This window comes from Phaethon aethereus (genome assembly GCF_964289735.1).
Source record: "Phaethon aethereus genome assembly, chromosome: 1".
NCBI classification, from domain to species: domain Eukaryota; kingdom Metazoa; phylum Chordata; class Aves; order Phaethontiformes; family Phaethontidae; genus Phaethon; species Phaethon aethereus.
The window spans coordinates 120,707,787-120,734,989 of record NC_138575.1 but is presented as its reverse complement, the minus strand read 5'-3'; the positions used below and the strand labels follow the sequence as shown (position 1 = coordinate 120,734,989).

The window sequence follows — 27,203 nt, the reverse complement described above, 5'->3', positions numbered from 1 at the left end:
GCAGGAAAACTTGTGAGTGAGCTACACAGCAGGAGGTAGGGGAATGTGAGAGGAAAACAGAGCTCCTCACAGGCAGCAAACTCCACGCCTTGCCATGAGCTCTGGGTCTTGCATAGGCTCTGGGTCTGCAGGGGATAATCCATACAGTCTGTTAAGCAGAGTTTCTCTAGTCAATTTTCCCTCCAAGTGCATTTTTCTCTTAAAAAGGAATAATTTTTTGTTTCATTGCTTTTCTGTGCCTAAAAACTGCTTTCTAAGAATTGTTCTTTCAATGTGAATCTCAAATTGTCATTAAGGAGTTTGTTTGACACTTCCTACTAATTGAAAAAGAGTTCCAAACAGCTTCTTACCCCACAGTACCGCTCCTCATTGAAGATCTGTGGAGGGAGGGGAATTCCATTTTGAGGCTTTTTTTCACCTGGGACATTCTCTCTCATCCATTTCCTGTTGTCTTCATCACCTGCTATGTCCATTTGCTGAAAGTCAATCTTATTGGCCTCTAAAAAGCCCACTACTTCTTGCTGTTTCTTTTTGATCTGGTTAGGAAAAAGGGAAAACAAAATTCCTTCTTTAAAATGAAAATTGTTTTCTAAAAGCAATTGCTATTACAAGCAGAACTAATGCAAGTATGTCAAGTTGGATCCACTAGTCCAGCAGCCCCCAGACTTTCTGAAGCTGAGATTCAACACTGCTTTGCGGCATGCAGAGCACTGCCATTACTTCCCTCTCCCCTGCCCCAGCTTCTTTCTTTCCTCCCTGGAAGCAGTGATACCTCCATCTAAGAAACGAGGCTCAGCAGGAAGCCTCCTACTCTGTTCCCAGATCTGTGAGTGTGGTGTACAGATACCTAAGCTAATCCTGCCTAAAGTCAGCACAGATCTGAGAACGTACATATTCTCCTCAACATGTAACAGTCTCCTTTTTCCTACTCATTACATATGACATTTAGCTTTCCATGAGCCATGTTTCTCTATCCCTGTTCTTTAGTGCTAGGCATAATTAAATATGAGTGAAAGCTCAATGAAAATCCAGTACAATTTTTCCTACATTACAGAATGATGTTCCAGTTGGACCATGAAGAGCAGTACATACAAATAAAGCACGTTATACACAGTTTCTGTGCCACCTAAGATTAAATCATGGCCTTTATTCTCTTTGATGCTAGTTCTGTTTAGACCTAGGATGCAGGCATCAAGCTTGTAACCTATCCCTTTATTTTGAAGATGTAATACTCACTATACTTCTCTACTAAAGGGATGCTACTCCTAAGCAACATTTAAAGAACTTTCCCATGTTGTATATGCCTAACTTGTCTAAGAGCTACAAGGTCAAATTTTAGCCCTACAAGTACTGCAGCACTCGAAGCAAGCACTGTTTGGACTGATTTGTACAAATTCTCCCAAGCTGCAATTCAATCAGAGACAACTAAATTACTATCTAGGACAATCACATTCTAGATGTGACTCTCTTATCCTCCCAGTTACACTACTCCATGCAGTAAGTTAGTGTCCTATGTAGACGGTAGCTAGGATGATGTATCAAGGTACTTTTTTACATACGAGTTATCAAATGATCTGAAACCATGTCTTCCACAAATCAGACATCTGATCAACTGAATTTAAAGTGACACCAAGCTAGTGTAAATCAGTCTGAGACAATGAAACAATTCATGGATTATGTACTTCTATAATCTAATAAACCTGAAAAGCTGAAGTAGAGTGATAGCCTATTATATTGGAAGAATGGATTTTCATAATTAAGGGTAAAATTTAAGCATTAAAAGGTTTAAATAAGGAAGTATCCATCTATACATCTATGCTTGCTTATAAAAAAAAAAACCCATAAAATACTGTATATTTTTATAACAACAACGAAGGTTTATGGTGAGCTAAAAAAAGTACATCACTTGGAGTGGAAACACTAATCCAAAACGTCCAAAAGCCATGAAGCTGACAGACCTCAAAGGTGTTTCTTTGTATTCTTATTTTCACTTTCTAAACAGAGTTCATTTTCTTAATGGCTGTTTAGCGGCACAGTTATTTGCAGTACACATTCAGGTGACAGAAGGGATTGCTTGAGGGACACTTCATCAGAGGAAGTGGCAGGATAGTGTTTGTATAAATGGTTAATAAAATTTGCATGAGCCAGTACTAAGAGCTTCACTACATGCTCTGAAAGCCAGTGTACTCAAGTGCTGTCAGCTGCAATTTCAGCGTCAGCTTGTCTTTTTGGACACAGGCACTGAAGTAGATATGGCTCCTGGAATAGCTAATGCCTTAGACAGATAGTGCCTCTGAGGAGATAATGGAAATTGAGCTATACATTCTGTGCTCCCTTGCTTACAGTTGCAGCTATAACTTTTAGAATTAAATTTGAATTTTTCTTCGAGTTTCATAATACACAGAAGGCTCAGACAGCACCAGGACTGAAAGCAAAAATTAGGAGAGGGTTGTATGAAAAATGAATGCTGAGGAAAAATAAAAAGTTACATGCAATTATGTCTGCATAAGAAAAAGGCAAGATGTTTCTCATTATGGTAACAACAATAAACATTGCAGAAGATGTACTATGTCTTAAGGCTTACAATTACTAGGGCTTAGGCAGAGCAAAAGACTTGGGACACACGCTAAGTGTGAAAGCATAAAGCAAGCCTCTGCTGTGGCTGTCACTAGGTAGCTGGGCAACCAAAAGAATCTCTCCAGCAAACCGCACTCAGAGAGGGAAGTCTTCCAGGAGGTAACTACACGGGGGACATGCAAAGGTTTTCCCAGAATGGATGAGATTGCAGGAGCTTGTTTGTGCCCTCACTTGTGTCTGATGGCATGGGAAGAATTCAGATTACTTGGGCATAGATTCCCTGGAAAGTGGTGGTGAGCGGGATATTATTTCATCAATGTCATTTTCCCTTTCAACCAAGCTAAAGTTCCACCATCCCTAGCTGCTAAACCCTTAAAATAAGAAAAAACTCTTTTAAATAAATATTGTCTAGCTAGAGTGTAAAAGCTACAGATAATATTAGTTTCACCTGATGCATTATTAAATATTATCATCTATATCCTCACAATCCAGAGCATTTGTGCTGATCAGCTGCCTACGGCAGAAGCAAACTGTACATAGTCAACAACTTACAGCAAGAGGAACATTAATGTTGGTAGGCAGAGTTGCTGCAGCTTCTGGTCCTAACACTGCATGGACAACCTATTCCTGGTAATTATTCTTATTTATCATATTCTAACCTCTGATTTGACTTGAAATTGATTTGGAATTTGAGCTCAGGTTTATATATGGCTAGATTCACAGTCACGGATGACAAACCTCTACTCTGTATTTTAAAGGACATAATTCAAATAGCCTACATTTTCCTCAGTCTTTCTGGGACCTACAGATTTGAAGGTGGGCAAGTTCATCAAATGTCACCAAAAACGCTAGGAGTAAAAGGATTTTAGAGGTTCCCTAACCATAAGCAGCAGTAAGCAAGACTTTGGAAGACTTTCTCTGTGTAAAATACAAACCCCCTTACTCCCATGATTCATGGCACCTTAGAACCTTGCAGGATATTCTAAATACCTCTGTGGCTAATAACAAAATTAATTTGTTTTTTTACAGCTTGCTTCAAATTAAACATTTAGTGCTTTTTAGCGCTATAAATAAGTGACTCCACTTCTGCTTGCCTTAATGAATAGTTCAATATCAGCTAAGTTTGGAGCAGAAAGGTAATAGAGCTGAAGTTATTTAAAATAAATTTCTGAATCATTGAGGGGAAAAATACAGGCTGCAGATTTGCTCTAGAGCCACAGTGAATTATATCGTTCAAGCATCTGATCCAGAGCACCAGAATGTTACTGGGTTCACTGCATTCACTTTTAAAAAGCATTTTTTAAAGTATTTATTAATACTATAACCAGTTGCAACTAGTAGCGTGACTGCGTAGTACATAGAATAGAAACGTTTTTCATTCTACATAGAATAGAAACACTTTTCATTCTTTACCAATGATCCTCTGCTCTTTTGCAGCACAGGAGGCTCGGCCCATCTTATTTTGAAATTCAAAATTAACAACACACATTTGATGGAGATCAGCCATATTGAAGAGAGCACCACTGCTATTAGGGCAATTTAGACTGGCAATTTAAGCTTTTAGGGATTCAATTCGTTCTCCTCAGGAAAAACTGTACAAGGGTGATACAAAATTTCTTTTTAATAGGATTTTAGTGATATATTTGTGTTTGTGTTGGCTCTTTGCGTGAGCAAGTTTTATTTTAAATATATATCAAAACTCATTAAAGGTTCATTGAAAGGATACCTTCCATCCATTTTAATCAGTAAATGTGGAAAACTACTCCAGCTGAACATTGTGTGTACTTGTCATTGCAATTATGTATCAGTAATCTGAACAAACGCTGCTTTCTGAGGTTGCTACAGCTACACATACACCCAACACACCAGAAAGGAAGAAATACAGTGGCATATTGCCGCGTAAAGATGCCATACCCTTCCTTACAGTGTATGTTTGGGATCTCACCAGCAGCTTTTGTGGGCTGCTACCATGCAGTGGAGATGGGCATTAATGAGCTTAAAACCTATTACAGTTCACTGGCATTAGCTATGTTTCTTAGTAGTAAACCACAGCAGCAATGCTCAACAGCTCAAAATGGCTGGATAAAGCCTGCACGTTGCTCAGTGTAGCAGAAACATCCCTTCAGTGCGGTCCGAGAGGAAAGGAGTTAGTTATAGCTGCTAACTGGGAGGAGATAAAAGGAATGTGTATAGCGACGATCTCGGTTCAGCTATGCTAAATATATGATACGCTTAGTTTTAATTGCATAAGTGATCTCTGAATGTCACTGTTTAATCAAAGCACTCATACAACTGCCTTGCTGAACTACAGCCCCAGTCCTATAGCTGGAGCAGCAACAGTTTGTGCCTGAGCCACGCAAGATGATGATGGCCCCAACGCACACTTACTGAATGTCTGCACTGAGATTTCAGTCAAGGTCACAACTTTCCCCAGAAAATGGATGAGTGGCAAAGGAGGTAGGGATGACTCTTCTTTGGTCAACCAAAGGAGACCAAAACAGGAGACCAAACAAGAGCGAAAAGACTGCCAAAGTACAGCGCATGGCAATTTATGAAGCTACTTGAGCAGTAACTGCTAGATCACAAATTACGAAACCTGCAGTTTCCAACCCCCTCTTCTTTTTTTCTCTTATATCTGAGGCTTCTTAGAACAAAAAGGAATGTTAAAATGTCAACAGTAAATTTAGTGTCAGGCTTAGGGATAGGCTGGCAAGGCAAGCTGATGAGAGAACTGCAAACTTCTTCAGCCGTATTGCAATTCGAATTTTAGTGGGTAATGCCCAGTTTGTTTTCTAGAGATGATGGCACCCTGAACAGGGGGTGGTTTTGGGAGCTTTTCAACTCTGGAAGCTTCTTAAAGACACGAAGCTGGTGTCAGAGAGACAGAGATGTAGTTTCAGCTATGTGCAAGCACCAGCCAGTTTGTTTAGCCGTGTCACTGGCAAGTGAGTGACTGCCAAAGGAAAGCTGCAATCTGAGCTCATCTGGGAACTGGATATAAAAGGAAACAGTCCTTTCCCGGTTCCCACCTCCCACGGACTTCCAGCCTCCCTACTATTCACATGCCCTTCCCTTCAGCTGATACACTATGCTGACAGCTACAGCAGTAGATCTCAATACTAAAAATCATCAGTATAGCATTTCAAGAGACACACGCACCAAAAAAAAAAAATGCAACCCAAAAACAACCCAAGGAAAAAACAAAAAAAAGCCCCAAAGTCTAGGAAAAGGGACGGGGATGGGGAAGAATTTTTTTCTGCATAACTTTATTCAGCTTACTTTGGCTCCAGGCTCTTAGACAGAGTTCCCCTTTTGCAAAAGCAGTTCCCTAAAGTCTCTTTTAAAAATAAATACATTAATTTCTATGGTAAACAGCTTTTGTGCAAATACAATATCCACTTTTTCCTTCTTAGATGAATATGTATTGCATATACTTTTTCAAACAGAAGTACATCTATTCAATGACAGATAATTTATATGCAAATGTGATAGCTGTAGTAAAACCTTGCATGCAAGCAAGCCTGCATTGATAGGAATTCTCTACATCTCGAGTAGCTTTCAAGAATAAGGTGCGCAAAGCAGACTAGAAGAAATCCAGTGTTTTTTTCTCCATGCAAACTCAGGTTGTCCTGGGATCTTCTAGGCTAATTTACCAACCTGATCCCAGCAGAAGGAGAAGTATGTTAAATGAGACACCTACCGCTGTAGAACCCGAAGATGTGGCTACAAAGACTTTGATCACCATGTTGACAGTGATGAAAATGAATCAGCAGAGCACGCCTGCTATCCACAAGTCACCACAGTCCCAAGAAGAATCCAAGCGTTTGGCAGCTCCTGGGCTAACCCAGCTCCTAAATGGATGCCCCCCCCAGCAATCCAGCAGCTTTGGCCTCTCCCTGGGGTCCCAGGTTTTCCTACTCCATTGGCTCTTAGGTATTTTGGGATGAGGGGCCGGTAGAGGATTGGTTAGTAAGAGGAGCCCTAGGAAGGGGTTTGCACCTGCCCCTGGCCTTATTGCATTAGATTGACAGGGTAACAGTCCAAAAAAGGCAAAGGACAGGAGCGCACCAATGAGACAGGGCTGGAGAACTATTTGGGAGAGGGGGAAGGGACAAGTGAGAAGGGAGAAGGGACAGGGAGCAGGCAACTTAGTGCTGGGGGCGATCGCAAAGCTGTCCGGTAATGTTTAATGTTGCATGGGCACCGTCACCGCTGCCTTCTGCATAGAGGGGCTTGCGCCCCCTCCCTGACCACAACAAGGAGGCTTCGGAGTTGTAGCTGCGAATTTTACATTATAAAAGAGGAAGGAGGAAGGGGAGGGCAAGGGGAGCATAGATGCAGAGATCATATTGAAATAGGCCTCGGTTACAAACGCTCTCAACTTTAAAGAATTCAGATCATCATCCACACCGGAGGGCCCAGAGACTTCTATGAAATAAATATATGTCAGTACACTTCATAATACTGAGGAGGGTGATTTGGCTGATTCTATGTATCCAGAACCTATTGCTGTATTTTCTCCTTCTTTTTGCATCAATAGTGAAAATTGCCAGGGCACAAGGTGTAAGAGGAGGTCCAGAATACTTGGTAAAAAATATTCCATTTGAGTGTGTTATCCAGGATGCTCTTTTTCCATCTGCTTGTCACCTTCTACCCCAGACATGGTCACAATTCAGTGGCTGCCTGCATGTATTTGCTTAAGGAGGTCTCTGAGCGTGAGAAGTATTTTAAGAATGTTAAATGGTAACAGATTACTTTCAAGTTTTAAAAGCCAAGTATGTTTCTGCTGTAAGTGAGCAACATGCCAGGGAGCTCAGTAAAGCTGACCCTACGTCAAAGGTGAAACTGGCCTAGGTTTTAGAAAGTCCTTACACAAGTTTCAAATGTTAAGATTGAATATAATAGTGTCCAATCCTGAAAATGCTTAAAATGAAATATAATACTTTCTTTCCAGGATTGATTAAGTAGGACAGAATGCACAATTGTAAATATGTTCTTGAAAGTAAGTTTTTTGTCTGTGCAAACCGCTATGTGAAGCTGGAAATGCAGTATTCCATGTATGGTACAGGGGTCCTCAAAAACCTTACTGAAAACTAAAAATAATAGTATGGGTAGTTTGCACTGATTACTGTGGCTCACCATCTGTCATTTCTTTCTTCTTTTGAGAGGCAATAGGAGGTCCAGCAAAAAGAAAACCCTGTTAGAATCAGGTATTTTCAGAGTATTTTCCTGTAAAACAAACAAACAAAAAAACCTACCTTAGTGCAAAAACATAAATTATTGCCAGAAGTTATTACACATGCTTGTTTCTCAGGAGATTTTGTACGTAAGTATAGCTTAGTCTAGTCAACGGAAATGACTAGTGATTTGGAACATACCATCCGAATTTATTTGGTTGCTAGTGCTCTGAAGAAGCGCAAACAAAGGATGCAGTGGTCATTGGCTTCAAAGCATACTGATAAGCCTTGCAAGTATAGCAATACGAGTAATTAATACTCACAGCGGTAAATATTTGCACCATCAAATGTCCACAGTCAGGAATGGGACAAAATTACCAATTAATGCCTTCTACTACTCTACTTCACACCTGAACCGCCCACTGAACTACACAGGGAAGAAACAGGATGCGGCCCAAAGCCTCTGCACCCTTGGGGCTTGGCAGGTGAGGACTTCAGGGCACGATTCCCGTTGTGTCCGGCCTCAAAGAAAAAGATTGCTCCAGCTGCAATCCCATTCCCATGGGATTTTTCCCCTTTTTCATCATAAAAAGGTTTTGTGTGAACCCAAACGGTGAGTTTGGAGCCTGTCGGGTTTGGTCCGTGCGCTCTCCAGGTGTGCACCACACAACATGACACGCTGCGCCATGGGGTGTGGTGCCTCTACGGCCACCATGAGGCTCTGCGGCCCATAGCGCATGGCGCGGAGGAACCCGCTGCCTGCACACCGCATGGTCAAATTCCCACTAAGACCCCGGTGCGGTACAAGAGGGCGGCAATACATGCGCAGCCATCTCTGCTGGGTGCGGTGCGAGAGAAGGGGTTGACGGGGGCGGGCGGACGGGCGAGGCCGCCGCACCGGCTGCGACTACAGCTCCCAGGGTACCCCGCGGCCACCGCCTGTCCCCATGGCAACGGCGACGCGCCTGTCGGCTGAGGAGGCCGGTAATGGCGGCGGGGGGCGACGCTCGGGAGGCCGGGAGGGGACGCAGCACGCCGGTGCAGGGCGGAGATGGAGAGGGATGGAGGAGATTTCTTCAGAGGGCAGAGGGGAAGACGGGATCCCCTGCCTGGGCGCGCCCAGTGGCGAGGGGCTGCTCTCCCGCTCTGGACAGGTAGACCAGAGCAGGGTGGTGTCAGGCTGGTTGTCAGGGCGTGGGGCTAAGTGCTAGGGCCTCGAGGTGGCTGTCAGAGCCTGGGGCTGGGTGTAGAGGTGCTGAGCTGGCTGTCGGGGAGGGGCACTGACTGCCAGGGCGTGGTGGGGCTGCCGGGGCTTCGAGGCCTGTGAGGTGATTGGGGAGAGCGGGGTGGCGGTTGGACCCCACCAGCACCTTGGGGAAACCTGCATGCGTGAGGGTGGTGGAGGAGCTCTGGCTTGTGTGGACCACACCAGGGTGCTGTCAGGGGCCCTTGGAGGAGCCCGGAGGCAGGTCTGAGGGCCCTGGATACGCCCTTGCCCTTCCTGCATGTGCAGGTGGGCCTTGGCAACCAGCTTGGCTCCCCTGGGGCTTTGCTGTGAGGCCGAAGGACTGACTGCTGCACCATGCCAGTCTGGGAAGTCAAACAGTGTTCTCCCACCAGAACTTCCCCTTCATTTACTTACTCTGCTTTTCCACATAGACTACAATTAATTCTTCCCCAGGACAGTTTTACAGTTTTGCAGTTTCTGGATGCTTGAAATGACATTTTCATCTTTGACAGACAGATTTGGCCCTAATTATTTTGGTTCCTGCATCTCTTCCTTCAACGTATGTTCTCCTAGTGTTTGTCCATTTCAGTCCCCCTTTCAGCGACTTTTTTTTTTCCTTCGTTTCTATAGTAATATCTTTAATTTAATATCTCTGTTTCTTGTCCTTCACCTTTTGTTTTTCTGTCTTTTCTTCTCCTTTTCCATTTTATGTACTTACCAACATCTGCTCTTGAAGCTGGATGGTGAGGTTCAGCCCACACTTCTCATGAAAACAAATTAAAGCAATCATTTTAATTTAAGCTAATTTGATTTAAAGACAATTTGGCCAGAAAGTGTTGACAGTGCCAAATCAAATTTAAACAGAAATACAAACCTATATATCAAGTTGGCCTTTGCTTAATCCTCATCTTAAAATATGAGTTCTCATCTCTTAGGTGTTATGGCACTGGCTGAAATTTAGTAGGACTCTTCCTCAGTCTTCCACAAGGAAGAGTTGTTCATGTAAGGGAATGAAGAGTAATAAAACTGTTTTGATTCAACCTAGAACATTTTGCGCAATCCTAAATTACACTTTTTAATTTTCTTTGGGAGTTATATGATTCCCCTCTCCCCTTTAAGAAGTTTAATTTCATTTAAAATAAAATGCCAGCACAAAGCAAAAATGCCAACAAAGGAGTTAGAACATTCTAAAAATATCTTCTAATTTTTTTAGTGAAGGCTACTTATTAAAATCCATCTGAATGAAAATATCATTTTACATACCCTCCCAAGTTTATTTTACATAATTGCTATGCCCCTTTCAGACACCTCAAAAATACAACTTATTCTACAACTGGGTAGAATTCTGCATCTGTAAAACTATGGTCTGAGTAGTATTCATGTGATATTAAGAAAATGAAATGGATTGAACCATATCCAATTAAATAATTTTTACCAGAACCCCAGTGTTTAAATAATGCTGCCAGGAGTATGAAATAATCTGTACTTCTGCTCTCCAGCTGGCTCAGTAGGGAGAAAAACTGAGGTGTAACAGAGGTTCACAAAGACATAGAAAATTAGTCAGCATTCTGTATTTTATGCTAAATATATGTTTTTTAGAAAGCCAAACAATTAGGAGAGTTTGCTTTGTTTGCAAATTGGACTGTTGGGAAAAGACAATTCCAGAGGAAGCAGCAGTGTTACTTAGAACCTGATCATCTTCTCATCAGAGAACCACTTCTCTGACAACAACAGTGCATTACAGGTGATGTTTTCTGAGCTGTATGGGTGCGTAGCCACAGAGATAAATGTCTTGCAGCACTTTCAGAAGCAAACGAATGTGTTAAGTAGAGTTAGGCTATGAAGAAATTGTTTTCATTAGAAAAACACTGAAATTTTCCCCAAGATCTCTTCTGAAATTGTGCAGAGACATTTTTATTACATTGTGAGCTTTTATTTAGCAAGATTTTTTGTTAATTTTGTGATCTGATTTGTGACTTAGTTATTGAAAAAATTGACTAAATGATATTTTTATGACATGAATGGAAAGCTAAAAATACTATAAAAACACAGGTAGAAATATCCAGTTTCTAGAGACTTGAACAATTATTTTTTTAATATTGTAAAGCAATATTGTAAAGGTATTGAGAATAAATACAATTACACTTTTAAAAATTGCATTAATCATGGAGAAAATGTATACGTTACAGGAAACAAACTATGGTATCTATTTACATTTAAATGGTAGTACCTTGTAAATTTTTAGAAAATACATGCCAGTATCTTAGTAAATTCAGAGGTTCTGACTAGTAAATTTCGTATTGCAGTTCCTTCTGGGAACGAACTTACTATAGACCACACAATTATTTTAATGGGTTAAAGAGTAATGACTGATTTTTTTTAAAGGTAACTTAGTATTTCTTGGCATCGTTTAATATAGTTGAACTGTTTACTATTGTTTATGTTAACTGTAAACAACTCAATAACATTCTGATTCCTCATAGGTTATGGAGGTCAACTTTTAAGTCTTCTACCATAACACAGTGGTGAACTCGTATGATTGTTTCCTCCCTATTTTAGTGTCAGAAGATAATAAAAGTCAGAATGTGGCACAAAAAGCAGGGATACTAAAAATTCCCCAGAGCACAGAAGTATCAGAAGCAGTAGCTGTAGCAGAGGTAATGATTGTAAGTGATGCAGTGGAGAATATAGAAGTGAAAATTCTCAGGCTAACTATTCTGAGGGCTTTGCCAGTGACTTGCTCTGAAACAGCTAGAAGCAGCAAACATTCAGAAATATGAGGAACTGAAAAGAAGAAAACACAGGAAAAGGAAAAGAAGAAAAAAGGACAGCATATCTTCCCCCAAGAGGATAAGAAAGGTACTTTGTTTTCTGGTAGTAGTAAAATGAGACTCTCTTGAGAAATACAGCTGTTCCCTTTCTTTGGCATTTTTTCAGTAATTAGGAAGACAGGGGAAACAGTTTTTCAGTGAAGAAAAATAACAAATCATGTTTCAAACACTAGGAAGGGGAGGGAAGAGAGATAGAGATTCCTTATTGTATTATCCCACATTACTTGACGATCCAAGAGACAGGATAATCACCTGAGATGTGGGAGCACCTCTGCAATTTTTATTCCTCAATTTTAATCTGAGGACTTGAAAATGGCTCTCCCACATATACTGTAATTTCTGATTTTGACTGTGCATCACATGATGAGTCTGAAAAAGCCTTTCCTGAGGCAAGTTACTAAAAAATTATATGTCTGCACAAAAGTATTGGTTTTGACAAAAAAGCCATGTTTTGGCCAGCTTAGTCATGGTGTATCATGTAAAAATAAGTTTGTGCTTCAATGAGATGACCATATAGCACAAATATAATCCCTTTAGATAAATGTTAACAGTGAAGAATCTTTTCATGTCTGCATGTTTTCATATCTAGCCCCATACTTTCTTAAATCCCACCATGCCATGTCAAAAAACCAATGAGACTTTTCCTGCTGAGCTTCAAAATTTTGTCTAGATCTACCAAATCTGCAAGATGCAAATCAACCAAAAAAAGAGAGGAGCCACAGGTTATCTCTTCTATTATATAAGTTCTATGCTGCTGTCAAGAAGTCATACTGGCATGAAACTAGCAGATGAGAAAGAATAACCACATTTTAAAAATCTGTTTAGCAAAAGAATCATTATTGGCTACTAGCTGTGTCGGATATGTTAAGTGGTTATTTTTGCTTGTTAATGGCTACTTGAAATCTTGAAATGATCAGTTTCCCAGGAACACAATTATAACCTATATTTTCACCCTGTATAGACGTGTATACATTTTACAGTATTTTTGTCAGCTTTTGCAGGAATGTATTTGCCCATTTCTTTTACATCCTCTCATTCCATATGGGCAGAATAAAATAGTAAAGTAATGGTTGTTCTCATTTTGCAAATATTTGTGCGGCAACACTTGTGGTCATGTTGTAGTCTTCCTGCAGTGGAACTGTATTACAGAGAACATGCAGGTGTGATGCTTGCATACCTGCCATTTGCTTGGGTTTTTACCTCTGGTGAGTTTTTTTCACAGCACCTGTTAATTTTGCTCACTGCAGAAGGACTTGAACGTGTTCGACCTCAACTGACTGCTATAATTTCTTCTCTGTTTACTTGAACCTCCATGATAGTCCTTCTTAATCCATTTAAAACATACATAAAAAAAACCCTGCACTGCCCAATCTCAGATTCTTGCTATCCTTTCCTTTAGCTATCACATTGAATTTGATAGTCAGTTGTCCCCGTGTGGCTCTGTATGAGTGAGGTCCTACCAGCTTGCCCCGCTGCCTCTCCCCTGTCAGCTTGGCCATCAGAACAAAGACTGTACAGATTTTATCCTGAGATCTGCTCCTGTAAAGAGTTTGCGTGCAGAACACCCCTTGGATTCAACAGAAGTGCTTGAAAAGATCTGTCCTTTTCATCCAGTGTTTTTTAGGTTAGGACCTTGCCTATTTTATCCATAAAATGTTATGTGATCTATAAGTTATTATAATAAACTTTTAGCAAAATATTGCCTGAAACGCCTTAAGAGTGATAGTGAAATTGAATATATGCCTGAAAAAGGGGAACACACTCAGATTTAGAGTCTTGACTATTTTCAAATTCTAACTATGTTTCAGGAAAGGAAAATGAGAGTAATTTACTCAGAATGCTGGCTATAAAGAAAGGCAAATGGCAGTAATACACTTAGAATACGAGCCCATAAAGATTTTTTTCAATTGTTGTATAGAAGCAGTGTACACAACTGCATAACCGTTCTATACTAGTAAGTATGTAAGGTTTAAAAATGTTGCTCAATTCAAAGCTGACTTGAAAATTCTAGAAAGCTGGTTAGAAATCCTAGCTGTGGAGAAATTTAACCATGTGCTTGTTAACCTTGTTTTTTGAGTTCTTGCAGACGTGTAGATTACTTGTAGATTGTTTCTTTTCTATCACGCCCCTATCCAAGGTGTAGGTTCTCCCTCTTGGGAATCTTTCTAGGTGGGTTGAATTTGGTTCATCAGTCCCCACATCATGCCTACATTAGTGAACTGCATGATTTACAGAGAGAAAATTTCTTTCCATTGATACTGGAGTAATGTGTTAACATAAACATACTTTACTAAGTTATTCCCAGAGTATTATTGCTGTTTGCCTCAGAATGCACCACCTGTGTAGTTACTCTTATTAATGGAAAGTGAGCATGATGGCTGTTTCAAATGAAAATGGCTTCAGAGAATGAAAGGAGGGAACCCTGACTGCCTACAGACCTCGTTAGCAATGGCCTAGTGCAGCCATATAAATGCACACACGGAGATATAAAATCTTTAATGGATTTATCTGTGAAATACTTGAATATTGGAGTCTTAGTATAGATCGTGGGCATTTTGTCAAATATACCACAGTTAAGTAGGTTGGATGAGCAGTATATGAGCTTGTGTGAGCAGTAAAGACATACAGTGATTTTACGGTCTCAAATGATTACTACATATCAATGCCAGTTTACTTTGGTCTGAATGCAGGGAGGAAATACTGCCAGCTGAGAAGATGGCACATCAGAATTCTTCATTTTTAAGCCTGAAGAGTAGTGTGACTTCCCAGAAAAAAAATGCTGTGGCTCAACAAATATCATCAGCAAGACTTCACAAAATTAAAGAGCTGAAAAATGAAATATTTGATTTACAACACAAATTAGAAGCATCAAGCTTAGAAAACCACATTTTGAAACAGCTTCAATGTCGACACTCAAAAGCAATAAGTAGACACGAAAACTCAGAAAGTAACTTGCCAGATCTTTTAGCAACTCATTATAATGAGGTGAGATCTTTAAGGAAACTTGTGAGGATGTCTCAGGAGGTCGAGAGAAATACATCCAGGAAGCTCAGAAAAGTGGAAGCAGAGCTGCTAAAAGCTAAAGATGCTTTGCAGACCTTGCATATGCTTTTAGAAGACAAAGCTCTTGCAGAGAGAGAGGAACTTGATTGCAGATTATCAGTCCTTACAGAAAAAACAGAAGCAAATTATAAGAGAATACAGGTAATATGTGCATATCATTGTATTTGTGGAACAATGATAGGAGAGGTTTCTGTATCAGAATAGTGGAAAGTTTTTAGCTGCTTCTTGTCACATTAATGATTCTGACAAAATCCTGTAACATAGAACGTTCTTTTTAATCCAGTGCTGTCCTCAGTGGAAGGTACTAAAAATGGCAGTAGTACGCCCTTCCAGTATTTTAAAATCTGGTGGAAATGTATGAGTAGATTAAGTTTGGCAATAAAGATCTTTTAGGAATTGAGTCATATGCCTTAACCCTCTTAGGTCAGAAACGTATCATATAGCTGGAGAAGAATCTTCAGCAGAGTGTCTGCTCTCCTCCCTGCCAGCAGCAGGGGGTACCCAGGCTTGCTTGGGATGTCTAGCCACAATAGCACGGACCCCAGTTTACCTCACAGAATCACAGAATCATTCAGGTTGGAAAAGACCTTTAAGATGATCAAGTCCAACCATCAACCCAATGCCACCATGCCCATTAAACCACGTCCTGAAGTGCCATGTCCACATGTTTTTTGAATACTTCCAGTGATGGTGACTCCACCACCTCCCTGAGCAGCCTCTTCCAATGCTTGACCACTCTCTCAGTAAAGAAATTTTTCCTAGTATCTAGTCTAAATCTCCCCTGGCACAACTTGAGGCCATTTCTTCTCATTCTAATGAAAGTTACTTGGGAGAAGTGACCAACACCCACCTCGCTACGACCCCCTTTCAGGTAGTTGTAGAGAGCAATAAGGTCTCCCCTCAGCCTCCTCTTCTCCAGACTGAACAACCCCAGTTCCCTCAGCCACTCCTCATAAGACTCGTGCTCCAGACCCCTCACCAGCTTCGTTGCCCTTCTCTGGACACGCTCCAGCATCTCAATGTCCTTCTTGTAGTGAGGGGCCCAAAACTGAACACAGGATTCAAGGTGCGGCCTCACCAGTGCCGAGTACAGGGGGATGATCACTTCCTCTAGTCCCACAGGCCACACTATTTCTGAAACAGGCCAGGATGCTGTTGGCCTTCTTGGCCACCTGGGCACACTGCCGGCTCATGTTCAGCTGGCTGTCAACCTCTTGGCAAAGCACAGGCTTAGTCATACATGGAGACCACCAGGCTGCTGCTGATCTATTTCCTTGAACAACCAAAGCTGGCTTATGTGGAACTAGCGCTGTTATTTCTACGTGGTTCTGGTGGGCAGTATGGACACACCTACATCTCCTATTCACTAATTGCTGTCACTCACTGTAGTTGGCTGTAGGGCAAATTAAGCAGTGGTCAGGTGTCCTAGATTTTAGGGTTGGTTCTACTGTTGGTTTATTATACAACTGTAGTAAAAGCCTGGTGGGAGTTTAAAAGGAGATAATTCAGCTGCTTTTAATAGCTTATGCTTCTTTGCTTTTACTGAAACTTTCACAAAAAGACAGGAATACCGTTTTAATACAAAACTGGAAGAGTGAAATTTCCATTGTCTTCCAGGAATTAATTTCTGTTTTCTATGGGTATATTATGCATAAGGTTGAAAAAAGAGCCAGGTAATTTTAGAGGCATTTCACCACCTGAACGGCTAGGTCTGAAGTACATTTATTCCATGAAAGAAAACGAAAATATAAACGGCTGCATTCAGACTCTCTTTTGAAAACTTTCTATTTACGGAAGTCCTAGTGAGAAACAATAAAAAGCATGCAGGGTTGGGTGTCCACCTTACAGTTTTAGTAACTATAATTTCAGTGCATGGCACTAGGTTCTGATAATAAAGTACTCAATAAATTACCTACTTTCCATTTACAGTAAGCCTCCCTATGCAGCCACAGTTAATAGATCTTGTGTGAACAGAAATGTCTTAACATTTCTCAAAGATGACTGTATTCATTAATCTATCAGAAAGGTAAGGTACAGTCTTATTTTTTATGTTTGAATGCCAATTATACTTTTTTTCCTTTACTAAAATTAGGTTTTAAACCAGTTTTTTCTCATTTTTTAAAGTATTTTTTCAGATATTTCATCAGAATTTCATGTACTGTTTACAATAGAATATAATTATTAGAAGCTTACTTTTCATTATATTAGCATGCTTATTTTTTAAATCTGTTAAGAACTGAAAGTTTTCAACAGTCATACTGCGTATATCCATATGGTAAAATATGTAATTTTTTTAAGAGCCTAGAAAAGCAGCTGAAGTTGAACAATAGCACCTTTAGTCGTCAGCTGGCAAATGAGAACAAAAAAGCTGTGGAAGCTGGGATAATTACAAAGAACTTGCAAATGGAAATTGACTCTCTTCACCAAAAAATTAAGGTATTCAAGATTTTAACCAGGTTTCTGCTCCTACAGGAAAATTCAAGTATTTAATGTTACCTATTCCGTTTGCGTCCTTTATATTATTTGGTAATGGAACTTTTGTTTCCTAGTTGAGTCTATAGTTACCAAAAAAAGTCAAAATACCAAATGATGAAATTATTGTAGGGTCTGTTTGTCAAAAACTCAAAGTACTTCAATAACTAATTGAAGTTCAGAGTCGTTCAGTAACTAATTGAAGCTCAGAGTCGTTCAATAACTAATCAAAACAGAGATTAATGCATGACAATTAGAACAAATAATTCACAACTTGTTACCATTTTGATAGATCTAGGTCAATACATTCATCCAGTAACTTTAAATGAGCTCCCTTACAGAAACACTTCCAAATCAGAAGGAACCAAATATTACAATCTGCAAAACTAGAGTTTAACAAAAAGCCTCTACGTAAACGTTTCAATAGTTTGTATAAATTCCAGCTTGGTTTTTAGACAGATCTGGGACAAATATGTCCAGCTCAACACTTACTGTGATGCTTGCAAATCCAAACATGAAAGAAAACTTAAAAGTGACACTACACAGAAGTAGAAATACCTACCATTCATGGCAGTTTTGTGTGAGTTGCAAACAAGGAAAACAGTACCTATTCCAGGAAACATGAAAACCCTTGTAGCTTTTTAATAATTTAAACTGTGTTTGTAACACAGGTAAAATACACTTTTTTTATTTCTCTGTAAAGTGACTGATCCATCTGTTGATCCTGCTAGGGAGCTTTCTCTTTTTAAACGAATCAAATGTCTGTGAAAGGTGATGTTATGGGGAGTTTGTGAAGGGTGGAACAGGCAACTCCATGGAGATTTGCATTTCTGTATAAGGGCATTGTTTGTCCCTCTTACCTATGTATCAGGTGCAGAAACTTTCTTCCTGATATTTGGCAGCAGCCAGGCTGCCCAGCTGCAAAATCCCAGTGAGCTGTTGGGAAAGGAAAAAATACAGCGCTCTTCCCGCACCCCATATCAAAGTCCCCCGAACAGCACTTGCAGGGCTATTTCCCTGCTGGAGTCTGAGCTCCTCCTGTATGTGCGGATCTGGGAGATGGGAATAATTATAGTCCCAGCAACACTAATGTAAAACTCTTCCAAAATGCAAGTTATTCTAAAGTACAGTTCTTACTTTAACTTAGTTTCTCTAAAATATTTCTATTTTGTGGGTTTTCCACACAGTTTTCTATGTGTGTCCAGTTCTCTTAACGTTGTATTTAGATTCACAAAATCTTTTATTATTTTACCACCACATAGACAACTAGACATGCTTACTATCCTTATTTCTGTGCCGGAACACAGTTCATTCTTACACATTCATAGGTTTGGGCACCTTGCTTATTCAGTTCACTCAGGGTATTCAGACACACCTCCAGGACAACTTGCATCTCCAAAGTAAATGCAGCTCCTATTTTTCACACTAAAAACTGATATGGTGACAGTCATACCAAAGTTTCTCTTCTGTTTAGGATAGATTTCAGTAAGGAAAGAAGACTCTTGCTAAATAAAACTGAAGTTTCTGTCATCTCCCAAGCAATAGGCTATAAAACAGAAGTTAGCACATTGTAGCCAAGGGCACTGAGTAAATAAATTTAAAAAGAGAAGTAAAGCCAAAAATTACTTAGTCTGAAAAAAGTAACTCAGAAAAACAAATGAAAAAGTCATTAGAGAAGACTTCATCTTCTGAACATTGTGTTATGAAAAAGATCATGTAGGTGTACAGATGTGTTCTTAGCCTTAAAAAGGGAGAATTTTGATTTGGCTCATGAAAGAAAATTACAGACTCCTATTTATGTAAATGACAAGGTCACCACATGGCCTGGCACAAAGCAAAATCACTGACAGTTTTCTCCTGATGTGGGAAAATTAAGTTGGTAAAAAGTAATTCTTAAGGCATATTAGAAGTTTAATAGTGTTTTTTTCTTCTTAGGAAAAAGATCGACAACTTTATGTAAAAAACATCTATGCAAATCGGATGCCTAACATCCCAAAAGTCAAAAGTGATTCAGTACCTCATGAAAAAAGTATGTGCATATTAATTTTGCTTTTTTGTTTAGTTATGTGAAACTTACATTGTTTTATAACTGGGAAAAAATAAATTCCAAAATATTATATTCTGAAATATTATATTCCAAAATTAAAGCCAATATTATACTTTTATATGGGCTGAAAATATTCTGTCACATGTAATTTAAAGAGAAGTGCTTAGTTTTTTGCTCATTTTATGAATACAAATACATGACCTGTTTTTAATATTTAACCCAATTTTCAGCAGGATTAGCATTTATCATACATACTTTTAGTGAAGCTATTAGTCCACAAAGCTTTTGCAGATTAATTTTTGCTCAGTCTGTTCCCTTTGACTTGGCCTAGAGAAGTGGCCACCCTAGACCTAGAATTCCCACAACATGGCTCACTAACTCAAAGCAACCCTCACAAACAACCCTTCTGTAGTAAGTTCCTGGTTTTAGTACAGACTTTCAAAGTGCTTTTACATGAGCAAAAATAATTAATTTAATTGGGTCTTTAAAAACTGTTTTCTCATCTTTAAAATCTTTAGACCCTGTAACTTACACGATGCAGAGATGCTTCAACGTCCGTTATTGAAGCTCCTGTGACTTGCATTTTGTTGGGCTGAAAGGAGAAGAGGAGTTTTCAGATACAAGGTTTAGGAAGTTTAAAGGCCAGTGTGATGATCTTCCTGTCAGCTTATCTGAGAGAAGAGAATATTTCTCCTTAGTAGTCCTTTGTTTTTTGGCCTAAGTAAATTTTAAATGGGCAACCAGAGATCATAATAACCCACTTATTGTATATCCTCTTAATTAATTCTAGCCACAGAATTGATGTTATTTAGAATAGCATAGTAGAATGATAGAAAAGAACAGTAGAAAGTTAATTCTATCAAGGTAGAAAGAGCTCTTAAGTAAAGAACATTTCTTTCACATGGATGCTCAGACAGGTATTGGAGAAAAATATCTATTACATACAATCTTGTCTATCTAACATTCCAAGGCAGCTACCTTGTGTGGGTTTCAACTGCCTAATTATAGGCATCCAGTGCCATTTGAGATGTCCTAACACATTCTGCCTGGCCCTGTAGTTGTTGTTCCAGAAGGACATGGGTATCCCATCGGTCCTGTGCAATATCGGCCAGCCTTATGTGGATACCTTGAATACTCGAGGGCATCTCAGATAGCATGAGGCGCCTGTGTTCAGACAAGTGGACCCCACCCCTTGAACTCAGAGAGCACCAGCTAAAAGCAATTGCAAATCATACAAGCCAAAGGACTGTTCTGTTGCACGTGTGCCCACCATATTCATCAGGGACAAAAATGTTGAAGAAGGTAGTTTTTTTCAAGCGCGTATAAATTTCTAATTGCCCTATGCTTTAGATGTAGTATCTAGAATTTACTAATAAATGTGTTTTATACAGGAACTAATAAACAGATTTCAAGTACTTTCCCCACATTAAAAGTAGTATTTTGCCTCCTACTCAGGATCATAAACATTCCGTCAGTATGCTAAAGGAGAGCTTTCTGCACAACAAAGTTATACACTAATTATTACACCATAATCCAAAATTAATTTTGGATAATGACCTGAACATTTACTTTCCTGGGTTAAGTACCTCTTTAAAATACTCGTCAGCTGTTCCTGCTTCTAAACTGAAGGAGGAACTGGAACTTTCTTCATATGGGTACGGAAGAGCACTTAAAATTTACATGGCAGCAAACATATCTGCTGGAAATATTGCACATGCCCACAGAATTCTTCAAATTATGGTATCGGCACAAAGTCTTATCATGGTCAGTTGCTTATTTCTTTCCTCTTCGTTGCCTTTGCAAATGCATTATTCTGCCTTAACCACAAGTGAACTACAGGGAAAAGGTTGGTAATTCAAGTAGTAAAATTAAGAAGCACAAATTCCTACTTCTCATTCCAAGTCAGACAAGTTTTTTTATGATGCTCTGAATTCCAGTTTTAGTTACATCATGTAAGCAGCTGTGCTTTTTTAATTTTACTCACATATGGACTTGTATGATATTTAATTTACAGTACTTAAATCACTGTTTACTATTCAAGTTATTTTCTTTAAGCAAGATAAGGGAGCTTAGTTGGAGAGAGGCCTCATTTTGTAATGAAAAGGTTCCAAGCAAAGTTGTCTGATCTTTTGGTATTTTTGGCCAATAAAGGTTTCATTCTCTGCCAGTTAATGGAAACAGATGATTTAGAAATCTAGAACTGGAATTACTGACAATTGTTTTTCCTTTTCACTACTGACTTGAATTTTCCTATAACAGACTTATGAAAGAGCTACTTCTTGAAGTAGTTAGTCTCTGTTCTGCATTTGCAAAAAAATTTTTACCCAGCAGGAAAATAAAAAAGAAATGCAGGGCTGTATTTCTTTAACACTCCTGATAAATAGCTGAAGGTAGGCTTGCTTAGGTTATCAGAAAGCTCTTTGTACAGAAATAAAATTGATTTCTTGAGCGCAGTCATTAATTTCATAAGCTCTTCATGAGAGCAAGGCCGGCTCAGTCGTGGGAAGGTCACACCAGCTCATCTAGAGGTACAGCTCCCCCTAGTCCCACATCGGAGGAACGCTCCGCTGATTTCTGTTGGAAAAGCTGCTGAAGGAACTGCTTGCTGGCTGCCTTTCAAAAGGGAAAACTAATTCCCTCCACATCATCAGAGACTTTCCTTCAAGAGCAATCCTCAAATTGTTTCTCAACATCCTTTTTACCATCAAACTGCACACATTTGAAAGTCACCATTTTTGTGGAGTCTTCCTCTGATTTCAGAGACCAAAACTGGGAATAAGGTTGAATGTTGACGAAGGTAAGATCACATTTTTGCTGCTGTGCTAGCAACTTTCTCAGCTACAGTACTGATGCCAAAATTATTCTAAAAATAGAATAAAAGAACAATATACTCACCTTCCCCATCCCATCTCCCTGCAGCTCTTTCTTCAAATGTCTCATTCAATCACTCCCTTGGAATCTCTCTTCAAAGACCATAGACATTTCAGTGTTAAGCATTTCTTCTGAAGAGTTTGGTTCCATAAAGCCTTACCTAAGTGCTTAGCTTTGAGAAAGGTGAGTAACCAAGTCAGAAGGCATAAAACCAAGCATGTTCATGCTACTCTGGAAGATCCCAATTTAGGAACCTGAATGCTGAGGCCTCATACCAGACCTCTTAAATTTATATTAGAACGTTACCACACAAATTAAGCCCAAATGGGCTCTAGGGTTATAGACACATTTGTCTGACTTCGCATGTTCTATCTGAACTGGACTTTGTAGATCTAAAATTTAAGTATATTTATGATGTACTGATGTACGGATGAAAACGCTCTAAAGTCCAGGTAGCTATGTTTGTGTTCCAGTTTCAGCATTTATAGATCAGGCAGAACAAAGAACTTCTTTACTAAAGGGCATTAAGACATGCAGCAAAAAGATGTTTAAATCCTAGGCCACATACCAGTATTATCAGTTATCAAAGGTATCTTTAGTTTACATCAATAATATAAATCCAGAAACTGCTGTATTACTAACAATTGTCCTTTTTCAGTAGGTCTTAGTGTAAACAGATCAGTACAAGTAGATAAACAGAGTTTTAGATCACTGCTGCTGCCACAGTACCAAACTCAGGAAACAGAAAAAAGTCTAATTCAGCTAACAAAGGTATGAAAGATCTGGATTCAATTCCTTGCTTAAACTCTGAGCTAAGCTATATGTTATTCCGTAAGTTTCAGTAATATGCCTGAATAGCCTGATCCGTCATCTTAACTTTCTAGGATGTGGATTTAGTGTGAATGTAATTACATTACAGAAAATACATAGGACAAACATTGTGATACAAAATAAGCATATGATAGCAATAGAAATTACTAATCTTTTTTGTAAGTCTTGCACTATGTACTTTTATAAGTCACTAAACAAGTATACCCTCATTATTTTTACCTTTAATTGTGAATTATAGGAGAAAAAGTCTTCAGAAGAGAAGAATCAAAAAGCTAAAGCATACACAGATGCCCAATGTCAAACAGAAAAGCAATCAACCAAGAAAACACCAAAGCCAGAAACTTTTAATAAAGCACTTAGAGGTATATTTTAACATTTTTCTCAGAAACTCATTTATCTTTTCAAAAGTTGAATGAACCAATGGCATTGGGAGTTTACATGGGTCTGACAGCCATTAGCTGGCACCTGTCTGACAGGAACTAGTTCAACAAAATAATGTATTAAGAGTCACTGAGTTCCAGCTGCTGGCGGTGCAGCACTGACAGCAGAGCGCCACACAGTATAAGGCATTTTCATACTGCTGTACTTCTAAAAGCAGTTCCTGGTCATGTTGATAAAAAGTCAGTGCTTTATCTGTAAAAGTATACTTCAGTTAATAGTTTGTTAATTCCATACTAGTCAAATACTGATCTCAATTTGTTGGTTGTGAATCGTCATCATAGCTGATGTCAACCTATATTTCTGGTTCAGGATCTATTGCTAAGAAAGGAAAAGGACTTCTTCAAGGGCTGGTAGTATCTCTTCATTACAATGATCACTGCAAAAAGATTTAATGTAAAAAATTTTAGCCATTGACTGTTCTCAGGTAAAGGTTATGTGCAACACCTTTACTTTGAAGAAATTATTTAGAACAGGAGAAAGAAGGAGCCAGTGCATCTATTCTTTACCCGAGTTTTCCTTTCTAAAAATATTCATTTTATTTTCATTATAGTAAGCCTCATAGAAAGAACCAAGACCTGAATGCCATCATGCAAAATACTTCACAAATGTAGGAGACATGGCGTGACCTAAAGGTCATGCATTTATAGAGGTGAAACAGGTTGTTGAGGTCACTTACTGGATCAGTAACAAAACTACTCATCTGGAATGCGTTAACTCCTGTGTTTTGTACGCTGCCTTTTCAGCTTGCAGCCTTTCCAGACCCCACCAGATAACCAAAATCACCATTTGTCTTTGAAACCCTCTTTCAAAATTGACAGAAAACACAGGTCTTCTGACTCGGTCTGTGAATCTCTCTCCTCACTGTTTGCCAGAGCCTCTTCCGGCTTCCTCCCACTGCCAATATTAGACTTCCTTACTGAAGCCTTATTTAGCTATTTTAGTTATTGACACTTCATACTTCTCTTTTACGCTTGGACTCTATCTCATTTTGGAGGTACTCTTTGAGTCTCTCCAAAGCACAGAATCTATTACAAGTTGTCCACTGCAGCAGACAAATGTATTTACTGTAGGCATTCAGTATACACATACCTTTTTCTACTAAAAAGTGGAGGCAACTCATTTATACGTTAGAGCTGCAGTATATTCTGCTCCACACAAGAAGCAACTGTGTTGTCAATTAAGGGAAAGAAAATCACACATATATTTCAGTTCCATTTAAAAGCAAGAAAATCACAGTTGCAGTTTAGATGTCCTGCGGTTTCTCTGTTGCATTGTATCTGACTTTTCTGGCCCTATAGTTAGCCATCACTGATTATATTTGCATGCTAATTAATTTAATGAAATTAAACATAATGAAAAAGGTAAAAATATTTACCTGGATTCAATGGCACAATGATCTTGTTTAAATCTTGCCCCATCCTCTTATGTTTATTAGTAAATAGCATTGTCATAACCCTCAAGACTGAAATACCATCAATAATAACAACTGGAACAATGAAACAAGGAAGCGGCACTTGCTCTCATTAATGCTTCATGACTCTTTATGTTCGTAGGCAGTTTAAGAACATTCCTAAAACCCACAATATTTCATTTTAGAGTATTTAAGGGAGGGCAGACTACTGACGGAAGAATACACTTGTTTGGAATTTATGAAAGAGGAAGAGAAAGAGACAGATTTGCTTAAATGGGAGCTGAAAAAACTGATGAAAACTCAACAAACTCCTTTAAGTGACAGTGTAAAAGAGAATAATCAAGAGGAAGATGCAGTGAAAGAATATGAAAAAGAAGAAAAAAAGCCAGATTAACAGCTAAGTAACAGCGAGAAGGCTGGGAGTAAATGTGTAACTCCAAGTCCAAGAAACAAAACACCCGTTAGGCTGAAAAAAAAATACATCTTGTCAGAAGCCACTGAGAATTTGCATCACGGGCTTCTTACAGCAGGTACAAAACCAAAAAAAGGCAGTCTTTGCAACCATAGACATGCAGGTCAGGACAGCAGTGAAACAGCTGAATCAGAAGTGAAAGATTGCTTTGAACCCTTTTTTGGTAAAGTTACTAACACAAGGCAGAAGGACAGTTCCACCGAAGCGGAAGGCTGCGCTCACATGACACTTGCTGAAAGGAAAAGGTCTTATGAAAGAACTCTTTGGACCAGGCTGTGTTTGAAGAGAGACAACCGTTCAAGTTCCAACATGAGAGGAATGAAGAAAGAGAACTGAACTGATGCAGGATTACACAAGCCAAATTTCAAACCACCGCTACTCATTCCTAGTGTAAAGCATCTAACACTAACGGAATCATTACAGATAACTAAATATCAAATAATTAGTTTGTGTATTCTTATGAGGTTAAGTACATTGACTTATCTTTACTCTAGAAATATGGATAATTTAAAACGCTTTTAAAAAAAATGTTTTTACCTTCATTAAATGCGTAATAAATCTCAGAGGAACTGAAAATTTCTTTTAAGGATTTTTGCAAAATGATAATCAAATCAGTTGTCACAAAAGAACACTCTTCTGTTCTTGGTCTGTGTGCATGCATGGGCATTTTTAGTAAGTGTGCCTTAACCATTATGACACTTTTACCCGTTATCAGGTGTCCAGGTTAGCCCTTGTTGTGCAATTTCCAGTTTTCTGCATTCTCTCTGCAGTTGGAATTCTGAAGCCAATTATTTGTTAGCTGGCTGAAGTGAGCAATCTGATTTCATAAGGTTAATCATTGGGTTCGTACCAACAATGCAATAAAAGAAAATAATTTTTTTAATTTTCTGCACTCCTGAAATAGCTTCCAGAATTCACACACAATAAAAATAATTTGCTATTACATTGTTTTCACTAGCATTATAAAGCTCTAAAGCTTCATTCTTTTCCACTGTTAGAATTTATCAAAGCAGTTTGCCTGGTAACTTCCACAGCTGACATCCAAAGATGAATGTGCAAGAGTAGACTATTGTTTTGGAGAAGTCAGGCATGTCCAGTTCTCAAAAAGCCTCTAAAAATCCTGTGTTTAAGGTTATGTAAGCGAGGGTAGGAGGATTATGTTTTGTTCCTCATACTAATTCATGAAACTCTTGCTAAAACGATGTGAAGTTAGGGAAAATGATGCCTATTCTATTAATTTTAAAAGGCAGTAGCGCTTAAAAAACAACTTCAAAAAATTACACTGCAAAAGCTTTTAAAGGTTATCAAAACATTTAGATCTGCACCTACTTGCATCATATTTCCTTTCAAAATTTTGATGGTTTTTCCTGTAGTGCTGAAGCCATACAGTGTCCAGGTTTCAAGGCATAACTTTGTGCAGTCAGAGAAGTAGGTGTTTCTCCTATGTGGACTATTAATACTTCTACAATGCCTCTACTGCTGTCCCAAAACTAAAAGCAAGCAAGCATACATAAGCCAATGCTCCTACCTGGCCTGACAAGGTGACCAAAAGTCCTTTTCCCCTTATTCACCCAAATGTTTGGCTGGAGCAGCCAACAAACTGCATATTTGATGACCCCATGGCTAAGTGTGGATAAACAACAAATGCCACTGTGAAAATTTTAAATGATGCAGCTTTTGTTGACTTTACTGTGTTAAACTGTGTTAAACTCCATAACAAGCTACTGAAATATCAGTAGCCACACCTTTAGATTCAGAAATATGTCAATGTCATAATTAAAT

At 39.0% G+C, this 27,203-nt stretch overlaps 2 protein-coding genes across 2 annotated transcripts in view; one reads left to right on the top strand and one right to left on the bottom strand.

The window, feature by feature from the left end:
• Window positions 1-6,322, bottom strand: part of LOC309416794 (adapter SH3BGRL-like) — a gene marked incomplete at both ends in the record, with an annotated part of 32,870 nt that extends 26,548 nt beyond the window's left edge. The window contains 2 exons of the mRNA XM_082014159.1: window positions 351-536; window positions 6,278-6,322. Of these exons, the coding sequence (XP_081870285.1) occupies window positions 351-536; window positions 6,278-6,322 (231 nt within the window). The remainder of the gene's footprint in view (window positions 1-350; window positions 537-6,277) is intronic.
• Window positions 6,323-8,491: 2,169 nt separating this feature from the next.
• Window positions 8,492-25,704, top strand: LCA5L (lebercilin LCA5 like; the record flags this gene model as incomplete). Its single annotated transcript, XM_082014008.1, is given in 11 exon segments — window positions 8,492-8,555; window positions 11,542-11,759; window positions 11,763-11,856; window positions 14,521-15,017; window positions 17,175-17,312; window positions 19,284-19,377; window positions 22,925-23,037; window positions 23,336-23,459; window positions 25,135-25,340; window positions 25,344-25,663; window positions 25,665-25,704. Coding segments are annotated over 11 exon segments (1,908 nt in total).
• Window positions 25,705-27,203: the final 1,499 nt, after the last annotated feature.